The 25,890-nt window shown below is 43.2% G+C and overlaps 1 protein-coding gene across 3 annotated transcripts in view; it reads right to left on the bottom strand.

Moving 5' to 3' along the window:
- The window catches only part of FAAP100 (FA core complex associated protein 100), a 33,207-nt gene extending 29,044 nt beyond the window's left edge, over positions 1–4,163 (bottom strand). Inside the window, exons 1-2 of one of the 3 annotated variants that reach the window (XM_027850149.1) lie at positions 4,119–4,163; positions 76–270 (exon numbers count right to left, since the gene is read on the bottom strand). In XM_027850149.1, coding sequence (XP_027705950.1) covers positions 76–270; positions 4,119–4,127 — 204 coding nt within the window. In that variant the 5' untranslated portion in view covers positions 4,128–4,163. Of the gene's footprint in view, positions 1–75; positions 271–1,820; positions 1,924–4,118 lie in introns of those variants that run through there. The other 2 variants (XM_027850147.1, XM_027850148.1) reach the window with 2 other exon arrangements.
- Positions 4,164–25,890: the final 21,727 nt, after the last annotated feature.

Below are 25,890 nucleotides of genomic sequence, written 5' to 3'. Positions count from 1 at the left end.
CAGTTCTAAATCTAAGCATCTATGAAGAGCATATAATCAGACCTGGAGGTGCATCAGAGCATCTGGGATACTTACATTTAGCAGTTTTCCCTCTTGGTTGTAGATATAGACGAATTCACTCCCATTGGAGAGGTAGATTTCTGATTCATGGCACAGCACCCGGGGTTTGCCTGCAGCCAGACCCCCAACTGGGCAGCAAAACCCAGCCAGATAATCCACCCTTTGGTTGTCCTCTGCCATCCTCCTGCCATACAGCTGTCTGATGCTAACCTAGGGAAGGGTGGGAAAGCACAAGCATGGGGCACGAGGCGGTGGCAGCTGCTGTCTCCTATCTCTGCTGTGGCTGCTGGTACAAGTGCTCTGGGGCTGGGCTTTGTTCAGGCATTGCCTGGCACAGAAAGCTAGCTTTTCCTATCCAGGCAGGAGCTGGGACTGGAGGGGTTGGGGGGGAAAGGGAGAGAAAAAGAGTAAAAGGATGGGAGGAGGAGAGGGAAAGGAATAAGGGAGATGAATAAAGGGAGAGAGATGAGGAGATGAGAATATGAGAGAGAATGAAGGGAAAAGGAATAAAAGAATGTGGGGAGAGGGATGAGGTAATGACTGGGGGAATGGGAAATGGGTAGGGATGCGTATAAGGGTTGAGGAGAAAAGAGATAAAGGAATAAGGGGAGAGGGATGGGGGAGATGAGGAAGGAGAATTAGAGAATGAGATAAGAAGGGGGGATTAAGGAATGAAGGAAAAAAACAGGGATGAAAAGGGGGACAGAAGGAAGGGGGATAAAAGAATAAGGGGACAGGGATGGGAATGGGGGTGAGGAAAAGGATTAGGGGATCATGAGAGAGGGATGGGGCTGGGAAGATAAGGATTAGATAAGGGAAGAGGAATGGGGGTGAGAAAGGGAATAAAGGAAAAAGGCATAGAATGGGGGATAGAGGAAGGGGGATGGGGAATGAAGGGGGGATTAAAAAAGGAGGGAAGAAGAATGGAGGAGAAGGGGAATAAGGGAGTGAGGAGAGAAGGATGGGGTGGAAGGATTAGGGGAGAGGTTTAGGGAATGTGAGGGGGAATAAGGGAGACAGAAATAGGAGGATGTATACAGAGGAACAGGAACTGGGTTGAGAAGGGAGGATTAGGGAATGAGGGGTGCAGGATGATGGGAAAAGGGATGAAGAAGGGGGAGAGGGGGATGAGAGGAGAGGGAAGAGGGATGAAGATGGTGAAATCAGGGAATGAGTGGAGAAAGATGGGAATGGGGGAAAGGGGATAGAAGATGAAGGCTGAAGGCGTTGAGGGGAGAAGGATGGAAACAGGGGATGAGAGGAAAGGGGATGGGGATGAAGAGGGTGGTTTAGGGGGTGAGGGGAGAGGGATGGGAATGGGGGAAAGGTGATAAGCGATAGAGAAGTTTAGGGGCTGAGGACCGGGAATGGGGGCTGAAAGGAAAGCGGATGGGGATGAAGAGGTTTAGGGATGAGAGGAAAGGGAGAGTGAAGAAGGGTTCAGGGGCTGATAAGGGCGAGGGATGGGAATGGGGCGATGAGGAGACCGGAGAGGGCGGACGAAGAGGGGGTCAGGGGCGGAAAAGGGCAGCGGGCGGCCGGCGGGAGGCTCCCGCACGCCCGGGAGGAAGAGGCGCGCTCCAGGCGCCACACACCCCTCATCCCCCCCCCGCCAGGCTGGCCCGGCAGGGCGCCCGCCTCGCGCCTCACGCCTCCAGCCTCGCGTTCCCCCGCCCCCCGGCCTCGCGCTCCCCCGCGCCACCCCCCCCCCCATCCCGCCAGCAGCCGGCCACGCTCGAGGCTGCGGCTGGGGCCATTACCTGAGGAGGAGGAGGAGGGGGAGGAGGAGGGAGAGGAGGAGGAGGAGGAGCTGGCGGACCGCGCAGGCGGAGCGGGGCGGCTGAGAGGAGGGAAAGGGAAGGGAGGGCAACTGGGAGAGGGAAAGGAGGGAGGTGCCTCTTTACGACAAGAATCTTTTTCGCGGGAGTTAGAGCGGGCCGTAAAGCGTTGGGGGCTGGGAAGGGGCGGGGCCACGACCAGAGCAGGTGGGAGGAGCAGGCCCCGCCCTCTTCCTGGAGTGCCCCCCTACCAGGCTTCTTAGACCCGCCCTTACACTGGCTCAGCTGGTGCAGCCTGAGGTCCGGAGTGTGACCTCAGCTTTTCACAGATGAGAAAAGTGAGGCGCAGAGAAAAGAAGTGACCTACCGAAGGTCACACAGCTGGGTTGGGGCAATAGGAATTTAGCTCAAAGTTGAAAGGGTACCCATCACTCCAGAGTCAGAGGACCTGGGTTCAAATTCAGCCAACCACTTGTATGACCCTTGGGCAAGTCTCTTGACTTCTCTTGGCCTCAGTTTCTTCATTTACAAAATGAGGGAATTATTATAGAGGGCCCTAGGGAACCCTTCTAGCTCTAGATGATTCAGTAATATTAATTGTTTATTTAGTTTACTGAGTTGTCTGAGGAGATAAAAAATTTAGGGAAGATTCTGTCCCTGTGTGGTGGTATGTACAGTCTGTGGACTGGGTTTTAAATTCTAACCCTGCCACATACCCTTAGGCAAAGCATTTAACCTAGGCCTAGGCCTCCATTTCCTTACCTGTAAATAGAAGGAGTTTGGAAATGATGACTCCAAAATTCACTTTCAAAGCCAAATCTATGATCCTGTCAAGATTGTAATCTAGTAAAGGGTAAAACATAAATGCAAGTAACCACAGTACAAGGCAGTGTCCTCCACAGTGGGCTCGGTGATGTGCTGGCTGCTTAAGGGTCAGCCAAGCTAAATTCTAAGAAGTATATCATTGAAGTCAAAGGATATGAACAAACAATTCTCAAAAGAATCGTAAAGTATTCACAACCAGGTGAAACTGTTTTAAATCACTACTAATAAGAAAAAGCAAATCAAAACAACCCTGAGGTTTCATTCACCTCATAATCTGCAAATTGGCAAAAATGTCAAGAAACGTCAATAATGTTGAAAGGGCTGTAGAATGATAGGCACACTAATACATTGTTAGTGGAGCTGTGAAATAGCAAACCATTTTTGGAAAGCTATTTGGAAGTATGCAAATAAAGTGATTAAAATGTCTGTACCTTTTGAACCTGAGACTCCATTAATGGGTTTATACCCCAAAGAAATCATAAAATAGAAGAAAGTCCCTATATCCTCCAAAATATTTATATCAACGCTTTTTGTAATAGCTAAGAATTGGAAACAAAGTAGATACCCATCAATTAGGGAATGGCTAAATGTTGTGGCACATGAATGTAATGGAATATTACTATAAGAAATGGTATGCGTGACAAATGCAGAGAAGCATGGAAAGGTCTATATGAACTGATGCAGAGCAAAGTAAGCAGAGCCAAGAAAACAATATAAACAGTAACTACAACAATGTAAATGGAAAGAAAAACTACACATGAAAAAATCCAATGTAAATATAATAAAATTGTAAAGGTCAAACAGGACTCAAATGAAGAGATATGAGAGGACACCCCCAATCTCCTTTGTGGGGATGAGAGGTCCACAGTTATTATACATTACAAATATTTTTAGACTTTTTCTATATATTAAACCAGTGTGCTGGGTTTTGTTTTGTTTTTCCCTCTGTAAAAAATACTATTTGTTATATGCTATCCAGGAGAGGTAGCAGAAGGGATTCTTGGTATAAGTATGATGATGTAAGAAGAAATATCAATAAAAACTTATTTTAAAAAAAGAAGCATATCACTAGCATGTTGGCCACCAGGTCATGGGTTTGGGGGTTGTTTGATTTCTTTTTTTAATTGAGGCAATTGGGGTTAAGTGACTTGTCAAGAGTCACACAGCTAGTAATTGTTATGTATCAGAGGCCAAATTTGAACTCAGGTCCTCCCAACTCCAGGGCCAGTACTCTACTGCACCACCTAGCTGCCCCCTGTTTGACTTTTCTGAGGGTTAAAACTAGCCATCTCCATGCTAAACTGGAGGTCTACCTCATCCCAAACATTGCTCTGCCTCTAGAGCACCAAGTTTTGATTTATCTTGCTCAGAACCAAACTTCCACATTGCTTTTCAGCTATCGCCATATCATTCCATCTTACATGCAAGCTGTCATTGAAGGGAGAAGGGACTCACCTTTCTCATCACCACCACCAACTGCTGACCAACACCAACAGACAAACAAGCACAGGAGCCGTGGGAGCCTGCACCCTCTTCCCCAGACCACCCATCATGCTTCCCTTACAACCATTACCTTGAGAAGTAATGGTGGAGAAGGGGTCAGCCATCCCCAACTACCAACCAACTACCATTCATGGCGTAGGTAAGACAGCCTAAGCTGAAGTATCGAGGAAACCTAGGGAAGAGCACAATGCTTTACACATGTCAGGTGTTTAATAAATGATTCATTCATTCCTCTACCCCACACCCTGTCTAGCTCCCAGTTTATCTATTGTCTTCCCACACTACAATAAGCTCCCTGAGTGCATAGACTGTCTTACTTGCTTATATTCTAATCTCTAGTGCTTAGCACACTAACTGGAACATAGTGAATGATTAATGAGTTAACTGTCTATATTAATGGAGGGAGTGCCCACTCCAATGAACAAAAGGTCCTTGAGAGTTTGAAGTCTATGGATTGGATTTATTATCACAACTCACAACACTAGCGGGTTGGGTCTGCCGAAAAAGGATCTACCCCCTCAGAGTTCCAGAACTACCCCTGAAGGGCAGCAGAATTCTTCTGTTATTAGCTTAACCCCCCATTTTGGTGAGTTCTCCCCAATATCATTTTGTCCAGTATCGTCTAACCAGAGAGATGAACCCCTCACTAAGAATTTAACAAGTTGATTTCTCCTCAGTGTCAATTAACCAGTTGATATCAATTAGCTTTTACAAAGGGGTATTTGCTAAGAAGATACAGCAAGACTAGAAGTACAAACCTCCATTCCCCAGGGCACACTCTTTCCTCTACCATCTTAGTCCCTGGGAGAGTGAGCTCAGATTTAAAGTGGTTACCACCAGTACTTCCACCACCAAGGTCATTTTCAGGTGCTGCACAGCCAATGGATAAATCACTCCCTTGCTTACAAGGCTAGGTATCTTGGCAGCCAGGTAGGTTCACTGCTGGAGTGGGTCAGGTCAATCACTCTTCAGGGTTGGTTCTTTTCCAAGCTCAGCCGATGGTGGCCCTTCTGACCTTTCAAGTTCTCAAAAGGCTCTGTACCAAAGGACAGAAGACACAAAAAGGTAGTGGCTCCATCCCAGACACAGGCTTGCTTAGGTGAGCATGTACTCAGGGGCTGTCCTATTGGGGGGAAGGGTACAATTCCCAAAGGCCCTCCAGAGCTCACAGGATTGGCCTCACACCTCTTGGCAGACAGGAAGGTTGTGTTTTCTGTTTTAGCCCTTTGTGTGTATACTCAATTCTAGGTCAGTAGCCAATTAAAAGTAAGGGGACAGGAAACAGTCACAGCAGACCCATGCATGCTCTGAATTGGGAGCAGGGATCCCCCATTCCATATCATCACATACTTTCAGAAGGAAGCTTACCAAAACTCCCCATATGGATTGGCAGCAGATAGAGCCTGCTCTGAGGATTGGCTCATCTTTGATCTGTCTCTCCACGTTTAGGACAGTATGTAGTAAGTATCCGAAGAGAGTCACAAACAAGGTACAGTGTGGGGAGGGGAAAGGTCCATAAAAGGGAGGGTTCATTTCTAACTGCGGAGAGGGATCAGGGAAAGCTTTATGGGGTGGATGGGTGGGGGAGTGGCTAGTACCTAAGCTGGGCCTTGATATTTGGACACTGGGAGAGGTACCACAAGATTGGAAAATGGCAAATGTTGTCCCAAGGGACAGGGGAAAGATTTTAAAAGGTAGAGAGAGGGGCAGCAGAGATATCAGACAGAGGAAATGAAGTCAATAAATGTACAGTCAGGAGAATTCAGGGACAATTTAAGGAGATGGTAAGTAGTCTTCTCTTTGACTAGGTACTGAGTCTCTTGATTTTTAGGCCCTGAAATGTCTTTCCTACTTGGCCTCTCTTGGCCCCCATCTTTCCCAAGAGTCAGTGAGATATGCTGAATGAAATCTGGTCATCCGTGTCTCACTAGTTATGGTCTAATGGGATATCGGGTGGAGTTGTGGAGAATAGGAATGCCTCCAGCCTCAATCACCAGGTTGTCAATCACCAGACCTTGGTAATGTGGGTACAAAGAAAAAGGACTTAGAGCTTAGCTGGGGAGTTTTCATTCTATTCCCTGCCTTACCAGTGGAGAAGGGGAAATATAAGGACATTCAAAGACTTACCCAGGGTCAGTCAGGGACAAGAGATCCTGATATGTAACATTTATTGAGTCAGGAGTCAAGGATAATACACAGAGCTTTAGGGAATGAGGGGAGAGAGTGATAAGAGGAAGGGGGACAGGAGCCAATGAAATAGGGAGGAGAGCTAAAGGGTTGGGGAGGGCAGGAGTGTCCACACACCAGGGAAGAAGGGCTGAGCTCTGAGCGTGGCAAGTATTCAATAAATGTTTATTGATGGAAAAAAAATAATCTTTGCGCTAGAAATGACAGGACAAAAATGATCAAAAGGGAGTTGATACTTAGGCTAAAGAGATAGTAGGAGAGTGATTGGGTACCCCTGATGAATTCAAGTCACCTGGCCCAGAGGAACTATATCCCTGGGTAATGAGAGAACTAGCAGATGTGACTGCTGAGCCACTGTCAGTGATATCTGAAAGATCATGGACAATGGGAGAGGTACCTTAAGAAAGGAGAATGGCCAATGAGTCCCCCAAAAAATAAAAAACAGAAGAGAACAAATTCCACAGAACTATAGACCAATGAGTTTGACTTCAATTCCTGGAAAAAATTTTTAGGACAGATCATTAAAAAGATGGTTTGCAAACATCTTGAAAAGGAAGTGGTGATTAAAAAGAGCCAGCCTGATTCATGAATAAGTCATGAATTTCAAGAATAAGCCATGCCAGACTAACTTGATTTCCTTGTTAAATACGGTGTCTAAACCAGTAGATGAGTGGAATGCTGTGGTTTGCCTAGATGTAGCAAAACTTGTGATAAACTATATCAAACTATTCTTGTGGAGAAATTAGAGATGTGGACTAGATAATAATGCCATTAGACAGATTAAGAAGTGACTCAAAAAAAAATTATTGTTAATGGCTCAATATCAATGTGGTAGGAGGTCTCCAGTGAAGAAATAGAAGTTTGTTTTTGGTTCAGTACTGTTTAATATTTTATCAGTAACATGGATAAAGATATAAATGGCAGGCTGATTAAATTTGTAGATGACACCAAACTGAGAGGCATAGCTAACAATGGATGACAGAGCGTCTTCACAGGCTCTGGAGCACTGGGCTGAATCTAATAAAATAAAACTCAATCAGGATAAATGATTTTAGTATTTTCCTGGGTTCAAAAATAAATTTCACATGTACCCCACTGTCATTTCCCCTGCCCACATTTTTGAGTTCTGGAACCATAATCAAATCAATGTTGTCATTGTTCTTAGGAAGGGTTTGTCAATTTACCTCGCCTATCCCCATGGCTCCACTTACCATTCCTCCTTAAACCAAAATACTCCCACCATTTTCATATATGGTATGTCTTCACCTATTAAAATGTAAGCTCCTTGAAGGTAGGGACTCTCTTCCCTTTTGTATTGGTATCCCCAGCACTAATCATAGTGCTTGTTTGGCACATGGTAAGTGCTAAATAATTTTTTTCATTCATTCATTCATTCATTCATTCACTCATAAGCTGTAGAATGTCAAGAGGAGGGCTACCAGGATGGCAAAGGACCCTGAATCCATGCTATGTTGGGATCATTTGAAGCACCTGGGTCTCTAGGCTCTACAGATGAGTTTTCACCTTATCTTGACTGGAACCAGGATTCCATGACACCTCTCCACTATCTCCTCAAGTGCTGCCTGTACTTCATCCATCATCTTCCTCTCCCCCCAACCAAAACTTTGACCTCCTCCCCTAGGTCACTGGCTCTGATAGATGAGCTTTCACTTATCTTGACAAAGAGCCAGGCCTCTTTGCAACCAAGTCATCTCCACACCATGCTACACTTCTTCTTTCCCTCTTCTAGGTTTCCTATATGTGCCGTCTTCCCCTATTAAAGTATAAGCTTTCTGAGAGCAAAGAGGCCTGTCTTGTTCACTCTTATTTGTATACCTAGTGCTTAGCTCAGCACATGGTAAGTACTTAATAGATGCTTTATTTGCCTGTCTGTCTGTCTGTCTCTCTCTATATCCATCCATCCATCTAACTATCCATCCTCCATCTATCTATCCATTCATCCTCCATCTATTTACCTATCCATTCATCCATCCATATATCTATGTTTAGCCTGGAGAAGGAAAGACTTAAGGGGACCATGATAGCTGTATTCAAGTATTTGAAGGTCTGCCAAATGAGAGCAGAGCTAGGAGCAGTGGGTAAAAGTTGAAAAGAAGAAAGTTTAGGCTAGATGTCAGAAAAAACTTCCTAACAGAGATGTTCAAAAACAGAATAGGTTGCCACAAAAAGTAATAGGTTTCCCATCCTTGGAGGCTTTCAAGCAAAGTCATTTTAGGGTGGGGATTCCGTTTATAGATTAGAGAGTTGGATTAGATGATCATGGAGGTACCTTTCAGTTTTCAAATTGTGCGATTATATGACAGAGATCTCAGCCTCTAAATTTATATATAACAATCTTTCCTTCTGACAAGGTTCAGTCTGGTTACCTTGCAAGAGGCACCTAAGTTACTAAAGATCCTGGGAATTTTACTTCCTCCCAGCATGAGAAGAGAGGAAGCTAATGAGATCAGAACTGGAAGACAGAATTCTCCCCTCCTACAGTGGGAATTGTAAGGCTCTTGAGAGTGAGGAGAAAAAACAAGCAGAGGGAGAGAACGAGAGGAGAGAGGCAGCCAGGCTTTCTTCTGACACATGCCAGAAAGACTGTTATATTTATATTAGGTTATGGGTGCCATTGTATCTCCCTGGGCAGAATCAAGTCTGGGACAGATAACAGGCAGTTATGTAGGATGTAACCTATAATTAATATTACTTTTCATAGATGCACATATTTTTAATTCTACAAAGTTCTGCTCTACATGGTAGAATGATTTATTCTACTTTGTGATGTCAAGTTGCACATGGAACAGCAAAGACTCAAAGCTTCCTGTGGCTATTCACACATAGCAGGTAAAGCTTTCAAATTTGCCCAATCCTGGCTCTGCTTCCAGTCCAGCATTGATGATATCCCCATCCAGGTGCTACTGCCTTTACAGGTAAAGATGCTAAAGACCATAAAGGGATGTTTAGCCTATACCTCAGGAGGTGTCCAGATCCTCAGGCTTCTTCCAATTCATCATTCATACCAATTTCCATGGTGACTAAGTTGGCCCAAGATCTTTTGGGATCTCTAAAGGCTTGATGGTGGTTTGTCCACAGGGTTAATTTCAGGTTCAGTCACCAGGTGGCGATAGACATTTGCAACAGGAAGTCCAGGGGAGTGTCCAGAGAAGACTGAAATTGACCAGCTAGAGGAAGGGCTGACCCTTGAGAATAATAGAAAATTACTCTTCCCTTCATTTTTTGGGTCCATTTTCAAGGGGGTGTGGGGTGAGAAACTTGGACGGGGCTACAATCCAGCTGTCCACCAAACAACCTTACATCAGCTCTCATGGATTTAATTACCATCTCTGTGTTGATGATTCTCAAATCTACCTGTCCTGACCTCTCTGCTGACCTTTTATCTCACATTTCCAACTGCTTTTCAGACATCTTGAACTGGAGGTCCAGTAGACATCTTAAACTCAACTTGTCCAAAACTGAACTCACTATATTTCCTCCTAAACTCTCCCCACCTCCCTAAACTTCTGTATTACAATTCTGGACAGCACCATCCTCCCAGTTCCTCAGACTCAAAACTTAGGAATTATCCAGGAGTCCTCATCTCTCATCCCATATATCCAATCTGTTGCCAAGGTCTACTGATTTCATCTTTGTAACATCTTTCCAATACACCTCCTTCTCTCCTATAACACTGATACCACTCTGGTTTAGGCACTCATCACCTCACACCTGGATTATTGTAATAGTCTGGTTGTCAGTCTGCCTGCTCCAAGTCTCTCATCTGCTTCCAATCCACCCTCCATTCAGCTCTCAAAGTGATTTTCCTAAAGCAAAGGTCTGACCACATCACTTCCCTACTCAGTAAAATCCAATGGTTTCCCATCTCCTCCAGCACTGAATACGAAATCCTTTGTTTGGTATTCCAAGCCCTTCATAACCTAGCTCAATCCACCCCCACTCCAGCCCCTCGTCCTGCCCTGTTCCTTCTCCCCCATCTTTGTAGTCTTCTTGTACCTTATTCCCTGACAGGTACCTTTCAGTCCAGTGACAGTGGCCTCCTAGTCACAAACAAGACATTATCTCTCAGCTCCAGGCATTTTTGCTCGCTGTCCCCCATGCCTGGAGTCCTCTCCCTCCTCGTGTCTATCTCGACTCCCATGGCTTCCTTCAAATCCCAACTAAATCCTTCTACAGGAAGCCTTTCTCAACCTCTCTTAATTCTAGTGCCTTCCCTCTTTTAATTATTTCCTATTTCTCCTGTATATATCTTGTCTGTACATATTGGCTTGTTGTCTTTCCCATTAGATTGTGAGCTCCTTGAGGGCAGAGACTGTCTTTTGCCTCTTTTTGTATCCTAGCACTTAGTACAGTGCCTAATAATTCTTGTTGTTGTGGAGGCGTTTCAGTCATATCCACCTCTCTGTGACCCCATTTGGGATTTCTTGGCAGAGATACGGGAATGGTTTGCCAATTCCTTCTCCAGTTCATTTTACAGATGAGGAACTGAGGCAAACTGGCATATAGGAGGCACTGAAATGCCCATTGTCTGACTGGTTGAATTAAAAGTTTGTGGGTAGTGTGGTGTGACCCATAAGGTAGGGACTGGTGTTACATTTAGAGGAAAAGTTGAGATGAAATTTTTAGAAAGATCTATGGTTGTCTTGGGAAGAGTACCTAACCATAGTTGAGATAGGTGACACTTTGAAAATTTAATAAACTAATATTTAAGGTTCTCCACAATCTGATTTTAATCTACCTTTCCTGTTCTTTCACGTTATTTCCCCTCATGTATTCTCCATTCCAGCAAAGTGGAACTACAAACCTTTCCCAATCTCATCCTTCCTTTTCCTGACCCTGTGAATTTGTATAGGCTAATCTTTCATATCTCTGCCTGTTAAAATTCTCTCTTCCATCAAGATCTAATTCTGGTGCTCTATGAAGCCTTCCCTGACCTCTCCTACCTAAAAGGAATCTCTGCTCATGTTTTCCAACAAAGCACTAACTCAGGAGTTTTTAACCTTTTTTGTCATAGACTCCTGCAGCTGAAGTCTATGAACTACTTCTCAGAATGTTTTTAATGCATAAAGCAAAATACATAAGACTGCAAAGGGAAATCAATCAAGCTAAAATATAGTTATCAAACTATTAAAAAAAAAAGTTCACAGATGCCAAGTTAAGAAGCCCTGAAAACTGCTTACACATGCCTCTCTCTTTTGCCCCTATCAAATATATTATCTTGTACTGTACTTATTTGTGTAATTTGGTTGTACCCAGAATTTTGAGTTAGGTATAGTATTTAAAGGCATTATTGAAGGAGATTTTGCTTTTTGGATTTAGTCATATTCTCCAATAAAGATTTTGTTCCATTAAAGAAACCCCTTTAATTTACAGCCAACTTAAAAATACACATAACCTTCCATTCTACCTGGTAAATTGTAAGCTTCTTAAGGGCAAGAACCATCCTTACTGAAAACCAAAAATGGGTTTCAGAATCCCTTCTATAGGGTGCCATAGGTACCCTGAGGTATGATTAAAAAAATCACTCATCCTAACCCAGTTGGGTGTGAAGGTTGGGAACCTTAAGTTAAGGGAGGAAAGGAGGAGCCACCCCTATGCTACCTGAACAACCCTTTTTGATGCCACCCTAAGTGAGGAATATAAAAAGGAGAGATCTAACAAGCATCCCATGGCCAACAGGAATTGATCTTCAATGGGCTAAAAGATAAAGTAACTGAAACAGAAGCAGCATATAGCAAAGGGAAGGGGGAGGATAAAGTGGGGCAGAATTTTTTTTATTAAAATTTATTTTTCATATTAACATCTGCTTCCTTTCCTTCCCAACAACCCACCCTTGTTTAGAAAACAAGAAAAATAAAATCTGGGACGGAACTTTGACCAGAGGTAGAGGAGAAACCTAAGGTATTGTTAGCAGCAAAGGTATCTTTGGGATGGAGATGGAGACTATGATAGACAGCTATGGGGTGAGGGGAAAGGGGAGGGGTACAGCAACTGACCCCTAAGCCAGTACTGAGACTGACAGCAGTGGAGGCAGAGCTACGGCGAAATGATGGCTGACAAGGCAGGTCCCGGCTCCTAACAGCAGTCTGGGAACTTAGAAGCAAGTTTCACAAAAGAACCAGGCAGACCTGGAGAGCCTAAAGCAACAGGCCACTGATGGGCTCATTTTAATACGCACAAGGTAGATGCTCAGGGATGAAATGAAATATCGAGGGGCAGGAGCACGGGGACACAGGAGCAAGGTTAGGAAGGTTATAACCAGGGTGGTCTGCGGGACGTTAGTGGGCTAATCTTTGTGCACAGAAGGGGGTCAGCAGTAGCCCCTCAGAGAGGTCAGACTTGGCCCACCCAGCTCAGCCAAGCTTTCTAGGCATTCCCCCTGGATGGGGAATGTGTGTGGCGGGGGTGGGAGCTTCACAATCACCTTCACACTAGTGCAGCTTCTTGAGGCAGCAGAAGGTAGGTAGATGGTACTGGATTTTATGGGGATGAGGTAGAACCTGGTCGAGCAAAACCAGTTGGTCTCCTAGCTTTCATATCAAAAACTATGAGCAAATATGCTCCATATCATCAATATGATGAACCTTCCAACAGGAGGTGGAAGATGCTGGTTATTGACTGAGTCCCTGCTCAAATAGGGCGTGGAACGTGGAGGCTGGAAGTTTACAGAAAAGGACAGGAAGAGGGCACGTGCCAGTGACCTGAGCAGAATGAACCTGCTGAAAATAAATCTTAGCAGAGATAGCATAGTACAGCAGAGAGAAGGAGGTGGGGTTCAAATCCTATCTCTAATGTTCACTGCCTGTGGAAGCTTGGGCAAGTCATGGAACCTTCCTGGGGCTCAGTCGGCTAGATGGCCTCTGAGATCTCATCTAACTCTGAAGCTCTCAGACAGCTTCAGAGCTTTTCGAGTGATAATGTGGGGTTTCCATAATTAATAGCAACAGAAGAGGAGAAGAGGTAGAGGTGGAGTTTTGAAGGGATGGCTAAGAGGTCAAGGAACCATTTAGAGAACTCTTGCACTAGCTCCTATGCCCTTCGAGTATGACTTGTCTTCTCCCTCAAGAGTAAACGTGTGCCTTTTCTCCACTGGCATGGGAAACTATGGAGAAAATTGTTTTCCATTTGTTTACGAGAGGTTAAGAATGATTTTTATGACATAGGTTTTCCTGTTGTGTTTTTTGTTGTTGTTCAGTCATTTTCAGTCATGTCCAACTTTTCCTGAACCCTTCTGAGGTTTTCTTGGAAAAGTTACTGAAATGGCTTGCCGTTTCTTTCTCTAGTTCATTTGACAGATGAGGAAACTGAGGCAAACAGGGTTAAGTGACTTGCCCAGGGCCACACAGTCAATGCGTCTGAGGCTGGATTTGAACTCGGGTCTTGCTGATTTCAGACTCGGTGCTCTATTCACTATGACACCTAGCTGCCTGTTAGTTATGTTTGACTATCTTCAATTAAATGTTTTCATTTTAGCCCTTCGGTGATTTGCCTGGTCTATAAATAGAATCTATGCTGGATTGGGGTTTGTACCCTTTATTTCCCTCTCATATTGAACCTATTTTAGGGATCCCAATGTGGAGGGAGGCCCTCATTACATTTTAGGGAACTCATATACTATAATGTATTTGGGTCAAGAGAAAACTCTGTGTTCATATTCTTTTTTTTTTTTTTGTGAGGCAATCGGGGTTAAGTGACTTGCCCAAGGTCACACAGCTAGTACGTGTCAAGTGTTTGGTCTGAGGCCGGATTTGAACTCAGGTCCTCCTGACTTCAGGGCCGGTGCTCTATCCACTGCGCTACCTAGCTGCCCCCTTCGTATTCTTTTAAAGTGAAGTTTTATTGACTTTTTTGATTTTATATCACCTACATTTCTCAATGAACGCCCAGGGGTGTGCTAGAGTCAACTCTTCCTCTATAAACACTGCTTGAGCTCAGCCCAAGTGCAGTAGAAGGCTTGGGGAATGAAGTCATCAGTAGACTAGAGGCCTCAGTGTAGGCTAATAATAATATGATAATAACAACAACAACAAAGTAATAATGATGATGATGATGATGATAGTAACAGAGGGGCCCCGCAAGTATAGTGACATTCCATGTGTTGCAAAAAGCCTGTCCTTGTGTGTCTTGAAGGGAGCCAGAATAGACATCTCTAGCCTCTTTTCCCCTAACCCTTCTCCAAGGGAGACTTTCATTCCTGCCAGGAAGGGAAGCAGGAGGTTGAGGTCAAAGGCTACCACTTTGCTTTCCTCAAAGAGAAGAGATACAGGGCTAAAAGTATATTTATTGTTGTTATTGGGTCATTCAGTTGTGTCCAATTGGAATGGTTTGCCATTTCCTTCTCCGGTGTGTCCCCATTTTACAAATGAGGAACTGAGGCAAATAGGAGGTAAGTGACTTGCCCCAGGGTCACACAGCTAATAAGTGTCTGAGGCTAGATTTGAACTCAGGTCTTCCTGACTCCTGGCCTTGAACCTGAACCAGCTAGCTGCCCCCAAGCATATCTATCTGCTTCCTAAAAGATTGTTTGTCTAAGGAATATGATTGGATTCCATCTAATTTTTGATCTCTGTTATTTTTAGAGGGAAAGGGGACCCCAACCTCCATATCCAAGATTTGACCCCTTCCCCAGCTAATACTAGTTCTACAATGAACACACATAGAGAAGAGCAAAGACACTCCAAATTTATCCAAATGATGGAAAAACAGAAATCAGAGGAGGTATACCAGACAATGCAGAGTAAAGGAGCTCTCCCATTGGGATAAAAATAACTCAGCTTTAAATAAAAAAAAAAAAAGATGGGAAAACTGAGGGTCAGAATAATCAAGTGTCCAAGGTCACACAGATGTTTTGTGACATAGCCAGTAAAATAAAATTGGTCCTCTCAGTACCAAAACAAAACAAAACAAAACAAAACAAAACTAAAACAAACAACTCAGCTTACCCAAGAGAGAGAGTCCTGGATCTCACCCAAAGGGAAACTCCCTGAAGTCTCTCGTATAGCAAGCTGGATATAGGGACGTGATGGAGAGACTGCTGGCTCCTCTCATGTCTTCCCAGAGTCTCTTCCTTTAGCAATCTGAAGTAAGGTTGGCTTCTTCCATCTTCTTTCTCTAAGTAGAAGCTAGGAGCACCCCAAGAAACTCAACACTCAAAAAAAACTTGAAGCTTTATGAATCCCCAAGGAGGGGACTCTCACTTGAAGAGTCTCCAAAAGAGACTAGCCAAGAACTCTGCCATGCCCCTCATGCAGCCAGCTAAGTGGCACAGCAGATAGAGTGCCAGCCGTGGAATCAGGGGGACCTGAGTTCAAATCCTGCCTCAGATACTTACTAGCTGTGTAACCCTGGGCAAACCACTTAATACTGACTCAGTTTCCTCATCTGTAAAATGGGGACATAATAGGATTTCCTCAACTGTAAAATGAGCTGGAGAAGGAAATAGCAAACCACTCTAGGACTTTTGCCAAGAAAACACCAAATGGGGTCACAAAGAGTCAGACACAACTAATTGACTAAACAACAACAAACCCACACCAATGGGCTTTGGGACAGGGGTTACAAGAATAATAACTGAAATTTATGTAGCACTTGAAGGTTTGCAAAGAAATTTATACTCATTATCTCATTTGAGCCTCAATACCCCTGAATGTACCCCCCCTTCTCTTCCCAGATAGCCATTCCTTATACCAAAAAATACAAAAGCAGGGAGGAAAATGCTACTAGTTCATCAAAACTAAGCAACATATGGAAAAAGTCTGACATTGTATGCAGAGTTCTAAACTCATAACACCCCCACCAAAAAAAAAGGTGGGAGGGTAGCTGGAGTCAGGAAGACCTGAGTTCAAATCTGACTCCTAACACTTCCTAATTATGTGACCCTGGGAAAGTCACTTAACCTCTGTTTGCCTCAGCTTCCTCATTTGTAAAATGCAGATAAAAAAAGCACCTGTATCCCTGAGTTGTTGTGAGGACCAAAAGAGATAATAATTGTAAAGTGCATAGCACAGTACCTGGCATACAATAGGCACTATATAAATGTTAGTTGTTCTATTCTGATCTGGGCAACTGGGTGGAGCAGTGGGTAGAGTGTTCAACCTGGAGTCAGGAAGACTCATCTTCCTGAGTTCAAATCTGGCTTCAGACACTTACTAGTCGTGTGACCCTGGGTAAGTCGCTTAACCCTGTTTGCCTTAGTTTCTTTATTTGTAAAATGAGCTGGAGAAGGAAATGGCAAACGACTCCTTTATCTTTGCCAAGAAAACCCCAAATGGGATCACAAAGAGTCAGACACGACTGAAACAACTAAACAAACATTCTACTCTGATCAATGCAAATGATCCACAGCACCTCCAAACAACTCATGCTATCCCACTCCAGAGAGAGAACTGATGAACTCTGAGTGCAGACTGGAGAATTTTGTTTCACTTCATTTTTCTTGCTTTTTTTTTTGTTTTGTTTTGCAATGTGATTAATATAGAAATATGTTTTACATGACTTCACATGTATAATGGGTATCATATTGCTTGCCTTCTCAGTTAGTGGGGAAAGGTAAAGTTATTTTGCTTTGGGGCCTCCACTTTTGTTGAATGTGAATATTTAGCTTGGAGAGGATAAGTCTATGATCAGTCCAGCCCTCTGCACCACACATTGCCTTCATCACTCTCACATACTGTCTGTCACTTCTCCTTACAATGGCATAGTCTATGAAATACCAATGTTTGCTGTGAGGGTGCATCCGCAAAGCTTTATTGCATTTAGGTAAATGGAAGACAGTGTTGGTGATAAGAAGGTCATGAGATGTACAAGTCTTCAGTAGCAAGTAACCATTGCTGTTGCTGTTTCCAACTCCATTCCTCCCAAGGACTCCCTGCCGTGTCTGGTGTTCTAAGCCTACTCTAGCATTAGAGTTACCCAGAATGATAAGCTTGTCTTCATTTGCACATTGATGATAAGGGTCTCTAGGTCTTCATAAAATTTTTCTTTGACCTCATCAGGGTTTGTCATGGTGGGATCATAGGCACTGATGATAGTGACATGGTATTTTCTTGCAAGTGGCAATCACATTGTCATGAGCCTGTCATTCACTCCTTTTAGTAGGCATACACACTTGTTGACTAGATTAGTTTTGATTGCAAAACCTACGCCAGCTTCACAGTGCTCCCTTTCACTGTGGTCACTCCAGAAAAACATATATCCAACTCCAACTTCAGTAAGTTGGCCTTCATTTGCCAGCCTTGTTTCATTCAGGGCTGCTATTTGGATGTGATACCTGCTGAGTTCTCTCACAAGAGCTGTTCGTCTTTCACGGTTACTGGATTTTTTGGGGGGAGGGGGCTAGGCAATGGGGTTAAGTGACTTGTCCAGGGTCACATAGCTAGTAAGTGTTATGTGTCTGAGACTGGATTTGAACTCAGGTCCTGAACTTGGAGTCAGGCACAAATAGTCCATATGCACATTTGGGGTGGATCCTCTAAATTTGCATATCTCCTGTTTCTTTTGACCTACTTTTATTTTGCACATTGATGATATGCAAGGCTGGCACTCTATCCACTGTGCCACCTAGCCGCCCCAAGGGCTACTAGATTTTTGTGCTGTCTACAAGTGTATGCACATTCCATGTACCACTGGTGAGTAGAGTCATCTTTACAGAAGTTTTCGTACATTTTTTTTTTCATTTCAACTGCAGGGGGCGGGGGGTGGGAATCTCCACCTGCTGTAGCAAACAGGTCAGGGTTGGATAAGCAGACAATTTTCAGGGTACCTTTTCTAGCCCCTTTCTCATTTCATGACAGCATGCTTGCCCGGGCTCTGGATAATGGACAATGCTCTCACACTTTCTCAGTCACCAGTGGAGTGAAGCAAGGCTGTGTGCTTGCTCCCATGCTTTTTAGCACAATGTTTTCAGCCACATTGTCAAACACCTTCAAAGAAGACAAACACGACATCAAAGTCAGCTGTCGCACGAATGGTAAGTTATTCAACTTGAAAAGGCTACAAGTCAAGACTAAAGTGGAGGGAGTGTTGGTGCATGATTTTTTGTTTGTAGATGATTGTGCACTCAGTGGAGTGTCAGAAGTTGAGATGCAACTAAGTATGGATTGATTCTCTGCTGCTCGGCCTAACAATTAACACCAAGAAAACACAAGTGCTCCACCAACCAGCACCACACCACTCATATGTGGAACCATCAGTTACAGCAAATGGAGTTTGAATGCTGTGGATAAGTTCACTTACCTTGGCTGCATACTTCCCAGGGATGTACTCACTGACAATGAAATTGATACATGCATTGCCAGAACTAGTTCATTGTTTGGGAGAAAGAGAAACGGTATTAGACTGACTACCAAACTGAAGGTGTACAGAGCGTTGTGCTGACCTCATTGTTGTACGCCTCTGAAACCTGGACAGTCTACCAGTACCGTGCCAGGAAACTAAATCGCTTCTATTTGAATCATCTTAGGAATATTCTGAAGATCACCTGGTAGGGTTAGGTACCAGACACTGAGGTCCTTCCTCAAACTAAACTGCCAAGCATTCAAACTCTGCTGCAGAGAGTGTAATTCCAACAGGCTGGTCACATTGTTTGAATGCCAAACATACACTTGACTAAAAGACTATTTTACAGAGAACTCACACAAGACAAGCACTCACACGGTAGTCAGAAAAAATGATATAAAGACTCTCAAAGTCTCTCTTTTTTTTTTTTCTTGCTAGGCAATCGGGTTAAATGACTTACCCAGGGTCACACAGCTATTAAGTGTTATGTGTCTGAGGCCGGATTTGAACTCAGGTCCTCCTGACTCCATGGCCTGTGCTCTATCCATTGTGCTACCTAGCTCTCCCCATTCTTTTCTTTTGTTTTTTGTTTTTCAAGGTCTCTCCTAAGAACTTTGGAACTGATTGCATGACATGAGAGACCTGGGCACAGGACTGCCCACCATGGCATGCCCTCATCAGAGAAGGTGCTGAGCTGTATGAGCAAAGCAAAATAAAAGTAGGTCAAAAGAAACAGGAGATATGCAAATTTAGAGGATCCACCCCAAATGTGCATATGGACTATTTGTGCCTGACCTGTGGTAGAGCATTCCGAGCTTTTATTGGTCTGATCAGCCACAGTTGGACACACTGAAACTTGCCTCTAAGAGAGTGATGTCATTTTGGTCTTTGAGGATGAAGGACAACGACTGATCAACCAACCAGGAGGGAAAGGGCTGGGGTGGAGGGAGAGGATTTATAACTCAAATTTTTAAAAATAAAAAAAAATTTTAATGAATGTAAAAAAAATTCACAAACTAAAGAAAATGGAATCTAAAAAACTAGATGCTAGATTTTGTCTATTACCCTCTGATTTTGGATCAGGCTCAGTCATTATAATTTTACAGCATTTAGTTTTGATTGTTTTGTTGTTCTTACCATTTACATCGTTGTAGTCCTTGTGTGTATTGTTTTGCTGATTCTATTTACTTTGCATCTGTTCCTATGTCTTTCTGTGCTTCTTTGAAGTCATCATAGTCATCATGTTTCTTTTTAATACTTTTTTTCATTTTTTTTGTTATTCTGAACTTGACAAACTCCAGCTAGCTTTTCTACATACAAAAGAGAGAAAAAGAGGATTATATATGAAACACAAATTTCTACTCAAAAAAGCTTTTTCATTTTATATATATATATATAATAAATTCAATATGATAGTTTTATAGCTGATCCAATTGCCTAGTTTCCTTCTGGACCTCCTTCTGTTCTCTTTCATGAATTTTTAAAAATTCTTCATTAATGCTCTTATCATTATTTTTTTTGCATTATTATCACTACTCTCCTGTCATATTCTCTCCCCTCACCACAATTTAAAAAAAAATAATCCTTGTAATCAATAAACATAGTCAAGTAAAATAAATCCACATATTGGCCATATTTGGACATCTCATTGTGTACCTTAGGAGTCTGTTACCTTTCTGTCAAGAGATTCATAGCATACTTCATCTTGGGTCTTCTGGTATTGTGATTGGTAATTACATTGATCAGGGTCCTTAAGTCTTCATGACTGATTGTCTTTACAATGTTGTAGTCATTATATAAATTATTCTCCTGATTCTGCTCACTTCACTCTGAATCAGTTTATACAAGCTCTTCCAGGTTTCTCTGAATCCATCCCTTTTATCGACATTGCATCACATTCATGTATCATAATTTGTTTTAGTCATTTCCTAATGGATAAGCACCACTTTAGTTTTATATGAATAGGAAATATGGGATTCTTCTGTTCAGCTATGGTCCTTTAAAAGGAGGAAAAGAGAAGTGAAAGAAAATGATGAGGCTTTGGATAAGAAGGGCCGACTTTTGAAGTTTTCTCTAGTTTCTATTTCATTTTCCTGAAAATGAAAGACAGAGAGAGGCATGTAAATAGAAGAGTAAAATAAAGGCAAGGTTTAAGCATGTTTCATGTCAACTTTTTTTTTTTTAAGGCAGTTGGGGTTAAGTGACTTGCACAGGGTCATACAGCTAGTAAGTGTCAAGTGTTTGGTCTGAGGCCGGATTTGAACTCAGGTCCTCCTCACTTCAGGGCCAGTGCTCTATCCACTGCGCGACCTAGCTGCCCCTCATGTTAACTTTAAAACTCACAAGAGCATGCCAAATCAAAAAGTTAATATTTTGCCCAGAAAAAAAGAAAGAAAGAGGAATCCTTGTTAACATTAGAGAGAGTAGTTTCAGTTAAGTGTTGTGGTTGGAAGCCAGACTGCAGAGGGTTGAGAAATGAGTGAAAGGAAAGGACATAAAGGCAGCTAGTATAGGTGATTTTTCTTCTAGGGTTTGGCAGTGAAAGAAAGTATAGCTATAAAGATTAGAGTTAGAGCAAATAATACCTTCTAGTGAGGGTTTTTTATAAGGATGGGGAGATTTGGGTATGTTTGTAGACAGTAGGCAAGGAAACAATAGAAAGGGGAAAATGGAAGATTAGAGAGAAGGAATGATTGTGGGTATGATTGGGGTATGGAAGTTTCCAGAAAAGGTCGGGAAGAGGGAATATGCCAGTATCCAAAGCAGAAGGAACAATCTATGGGCGGGTGGTACGTTTGAGAAAATGGGAGGTGATGGGAGCAAAGATATGTATATGAGGTTGCCTCGGGGGTATGAAAAAAGGCCATGATCAAAGGTGTTACCATTCTTTTATACAGCTAAGATGGAGGGTTAGGAGTTGGGTTAGACAGAAAAACTTTGAACAAGACATTGAACTCCTTGATAAAGGAGGGAGAATGACCTGGAGACCAGTAAGTAACTGCTACTAGGTTCTGGATTGAGTGATAGATTTGGAGAGAGTGAACTTCTCTCCTCTCTTGGTTTTCAGGACACCACTCTCTTCTGGTTCTCCTTATACCTATCAGACTACTCCTTCTCAGTCTCCTTTGCTGGATCCTCATCCAGATCATGCCCTCTAACCATAGATGTCCCACAAGATTCTGTTCTGGGCCATCTTCTCTTTTCCCTCTATACTACTTCACTTGGTGATCCTCATTAGTAAGAACAGTTATGTGAGGGAAAAGGAGACTGGCCAAGGAGAGTATAGTCCAGGGAATGTGTGCCTTTGGCGATCTAAGTGCCTGATGACATGGAATGGTGGGGGCCAGCTCTCCACTTTATCATATGCATAGGCATTCTTTGATTAACACCCCACTTCAAGACCACCACCACCAAAACATATTTACACCTTGTGGCCAGCAGGAAGGAAAAGAGAGAGTGTCTCCATTAAGGCCTTTTGTCAGTACTCTCAGTAGCCAACCAATACATGCTTTAAATGGAGAAGTGGACCCCTCCTTTCCTCATCACCACACACTTTCCAAAGCAGGCTCACTAAACATTAATGCTTCCAGGACTGGGACTTTATTGGCCAGGCCTCCTCACCCCCATGCCTCATAATAGTTAAAATGGTAAGCTACCAAGGTTCAAAGGGATGAGGTCCGACCCCAACCTCATACCAGTATCTCAAGGTCTCTCTCTGTTCAGAAAAAGGCAATTCTTCTGCCTTTTGGAGTAGGCACAAAAATTCTTAGTGATGGATCAATGTAGGGAGGATAGGAAAAGATGGCTCAACCAGTCTCTTTAACAGGAGGATCCTGAAAAGGAATGGTTGGAGAATGAGATGAGAGCAGTGTCATAGAAGCCCAAGGAAGAAAGGGTTTCAAGGGATATTGGCGAAGAGAAAGTGGAGTTTTGAATACAGGAGTGATATTACCAGATCTATGCATAAGGTCAATAGGTCTAGCATCAAAGTGAAGCAGGGAGCGAAGGAAGGGAGAAAGATCCTTTTGGAGGCTATTGTAAGAATACAGACAGAAATAGAAAAAAAAAAAGTGCCAGGCTTAGCCTGGACTTAGTTTCACTTTATGTGGAAGCATCATACATTCAGGCGCATGGAGAGAGAAAGAGATCTATGTCAAAGCAGCTGTCTCCTGGGGAGTAAGGCAGCTAGTCGCTTAGCAACTTGGGGGTGAAAGAGTTTCTTCCTGCTCCGTGAAAAGGTCTCAGCTGTTGGAGTGAAAGGTATTACGGCTGTCTCTGGCTCTGTCCTTTGGACAGATTTGGAAGGTACCTTGGCAACCATCCAGTCCAGCCCATCCATGAAAGGAATCTTCATTATAACATACTGAACAGGGGGCAACTAGGTGGCGCAGTGGAGAGAACATCGGCTCCAGAGTCAGGAGGACCTGAGTTCAAATTCGGCCTCAGACGCTTGATACTTACTAGCTGTGTCACTTAACCCCGACTACCTCACCAAAAACACACAACAAAACAAAACAAAACAAAAATACTGAACAAATGGTCATCCAGCCTCTGCTTGAAGACCAAAAAGGGGAAGGGTACTTCTGGGAGCCAAGATGGCGGAGTAAGAAGTAAGTCGCTCTTACCCTCCCTTATTAGCCTCTGAAAGTCCAGAAAATATCACTCCAGGAAAAACCTTGGAGCAACTGAACCAGCAGAAAGATGGGGTGCAGCAGTCCCGTAGCCCGGGTAGCTTGAGGAGTTAACAGGAAAGGCCCCTCTTGCCCTGGGGGAAGGGGAACAGTACAGAACGGGAGGCATCCCAGCAAACTAGCAGAAAGCCCCACCTCAGCATATCAGGGGGAGATCCTGAACCCCAGGTGGTGGAGCAGGTAAGCACTCATACCAGGACCCCCGAGTGCCTCAATTCGGGCAGGGGAACCAGTGGAAATCAGCTTAGAAAATCACCAAGTGTTACTGTGTTCTCCAGTAGCCAAGTCTCCTGGTGCCTCAGCAAAACTCTGGGAAGTACATCTTCAAGAGGGAAAGCTCCAGGAGTAGAAACATCCTGCAGCAGTGAAACATCCATCTATAAGGAGCCAAAGAAAGGAGCAAAAGACCAGGGTGAGCAAGCATTGTCCAGGGGCCAGACTCCCCACCCCTACCCCTAGAGCTCCAGTGTGGCTATTCCAGCTCAACACCAGGTAAGCTGCCAGAACCCTCCAGCCTCCAACTGCCAGTATCTGAGGCCCCAGCACACAAAGTCAGTGACCAAGCCCCAGGCTTCCAGCACAAGAAGCTTGAGTCAGTGCCCCCTGCTCTCCAGCAAGAGAGCTCAATTTTTTTTTTTTAAAGGCCAGGAAATAAGCAAACACCATGAGCAAAAAGAAACATACCATAGATTCTTATTATGGGGACAGTGAAGATCAAGGCAGAAATTCTGAAGAGAGCATTGTCAATAAACCCACATCTGAAACCTCAAAAGGGAATATGAACTGATCTGAAGCCCAAAAAGCCTTCTTGGAAGAACTCAAGAAGGATTTTAAAAGTCAAATAAGAGAGGTAGAAGAAAAATTGGGAAAAGAAGTGAAAGGTCAATAGCCTGGAAAAGGAAGGACAAAAATTAACTATAGAAAACAAGCCCCTAAAAAATACAATTGGCCAACTGGAAAAAAAGTACACTGAAGAAAACAAATCCTTAAAAAGCAGAATTGGCCAAACAGAAAAGGAGGCACAAAAACTCACTGAGTAGAACAATTCCTTAAAAAGTAAAATGCGCCAAATGGAAAAGGAAGTACAAAATCTAATAGAAGAAAACAATTTGTTAAAAATTAGAATTGGGCAAGTGGAAGCTAATGACTCTATGAGAGAGCGAGAATCAGTCAAGCAGAAACAAAAGAATGAAAAAATAGACGAAAACATTGGTAAAACAACTGACCTGGAAAATAGATCCAGAAGAGACAATTTAAAAATTATTGGTCTATCTGAAAACCACGATGAAAAAAAGAGCCTGGACAACATCTTTCAAGAAAACTACCCTGAGGTCCTAGAACCAGAGAGTAAAATAGCCATAGAAAGAATCCACCGATCACCTCCTGTAAGAGATCCCAAATTGAAAACACCAAGGAAGATAGTAGCCAAATTCCAAAATTACCAGGTCAAAGAGAAAATACTGCAAGCAGGCATAAAGAAACAATTTAAATATCTTGGAACTGATGAGGTCTAGAGGTTAGGGGTGCTGGAATCCCAAAATCATGACAAGTGAGTTCTGCCCAAAAGAATTTGACCCAAGCCTTCTTTCAGCCAAAAACAAGGTTTATTGAAGATCCACCAGATTAGCCAAAGTCTTAAGGAATCTGAGCATCTGTGAGCTATTGGCTAGATTGTGAAAATCTGAGCAGTGGCTAGATTATAAGAATCAGAGCAGTGGCTAGATTTTAGGAATCTGAGCCTCTTAATGGAGATGAGATGGATCTTATATACAGAAAGACTATGGAAGGGATCTAGGAGTGACCAAGAAGTCTATGAGGTAATAGAACTCCAGGGGTGGCCAAGGGAGAATGGAGCCTAGATAAGTTTAAGGGTGGGAAGTGGCCCGGGCGGACATAGGGAGGTCTAGGCTAGGTTAAGGGTAACAGATTGGGCATAACCACAATGAAAGGCCAGTTGATGGGATTATAGCCTCAGGGGAATGCCAGAGATTTGGCCATGTGGGAGAGTTCAGGGTTTTTCCTTTGGGTCTAGATCCCATCCTCATCAGAACAACAGTCAGGATTATGCAGGACCTTGCAACTTCTACATTAAAAGATCGTAGGGTGTGCAATATGATATTCCATAAGGCAAAGGAGCTTGGATTACAACCAAGGATCAAATACCCAGCAAAAATGAGCATAATCTTTCAGGGGAGGAGATGGACATTCAGTGAAATAGGGGACTTCCAAACCTTCCTGATGAAAATACTAGAGCTCAACAAGAAAATTTGATCTTCAAATACAAGATTCAAGAGAGACATAAAAAGGTAAACAGGACAGAAAAAAACATGTTATTAATAAAAGCAAACTGTTTACAACCCTACAAGGGAAGATGACACTTGTAACTTCTAAGAACTGTATTGTTATTACACCATTTTAAACAGAGGGGGTGGGTATAAGTTGACTTTGATGCAATGATTAAAAAAAAAATCTAATTAAGTGGGTTAAATGAATCTAAGTAAGTGGATTAATCAGATCTAATTAAGGGATTGTACTGGGAGAAAAGGAAA

This window comes from Vombatus ursinus, unplaced genomic scaffold, assembly GCF_900497805.2.
Source record: "Vombatus ursinus unplaced genomic scaffold, bare-nosed wombat genome assembly UNPS02008996.1, whole genome shotgun sequence".
In the NCBI taxonomy this organism is placed as follows: Eukaryota; Metazoa; Chordata; class Mammalia; order Diprotodontia; family Vombatidae; genus Vombatus; species Vombatus ursinus.
This window is presented reverse-complemented; position numbering and strand designations above follow the sequence as displayed.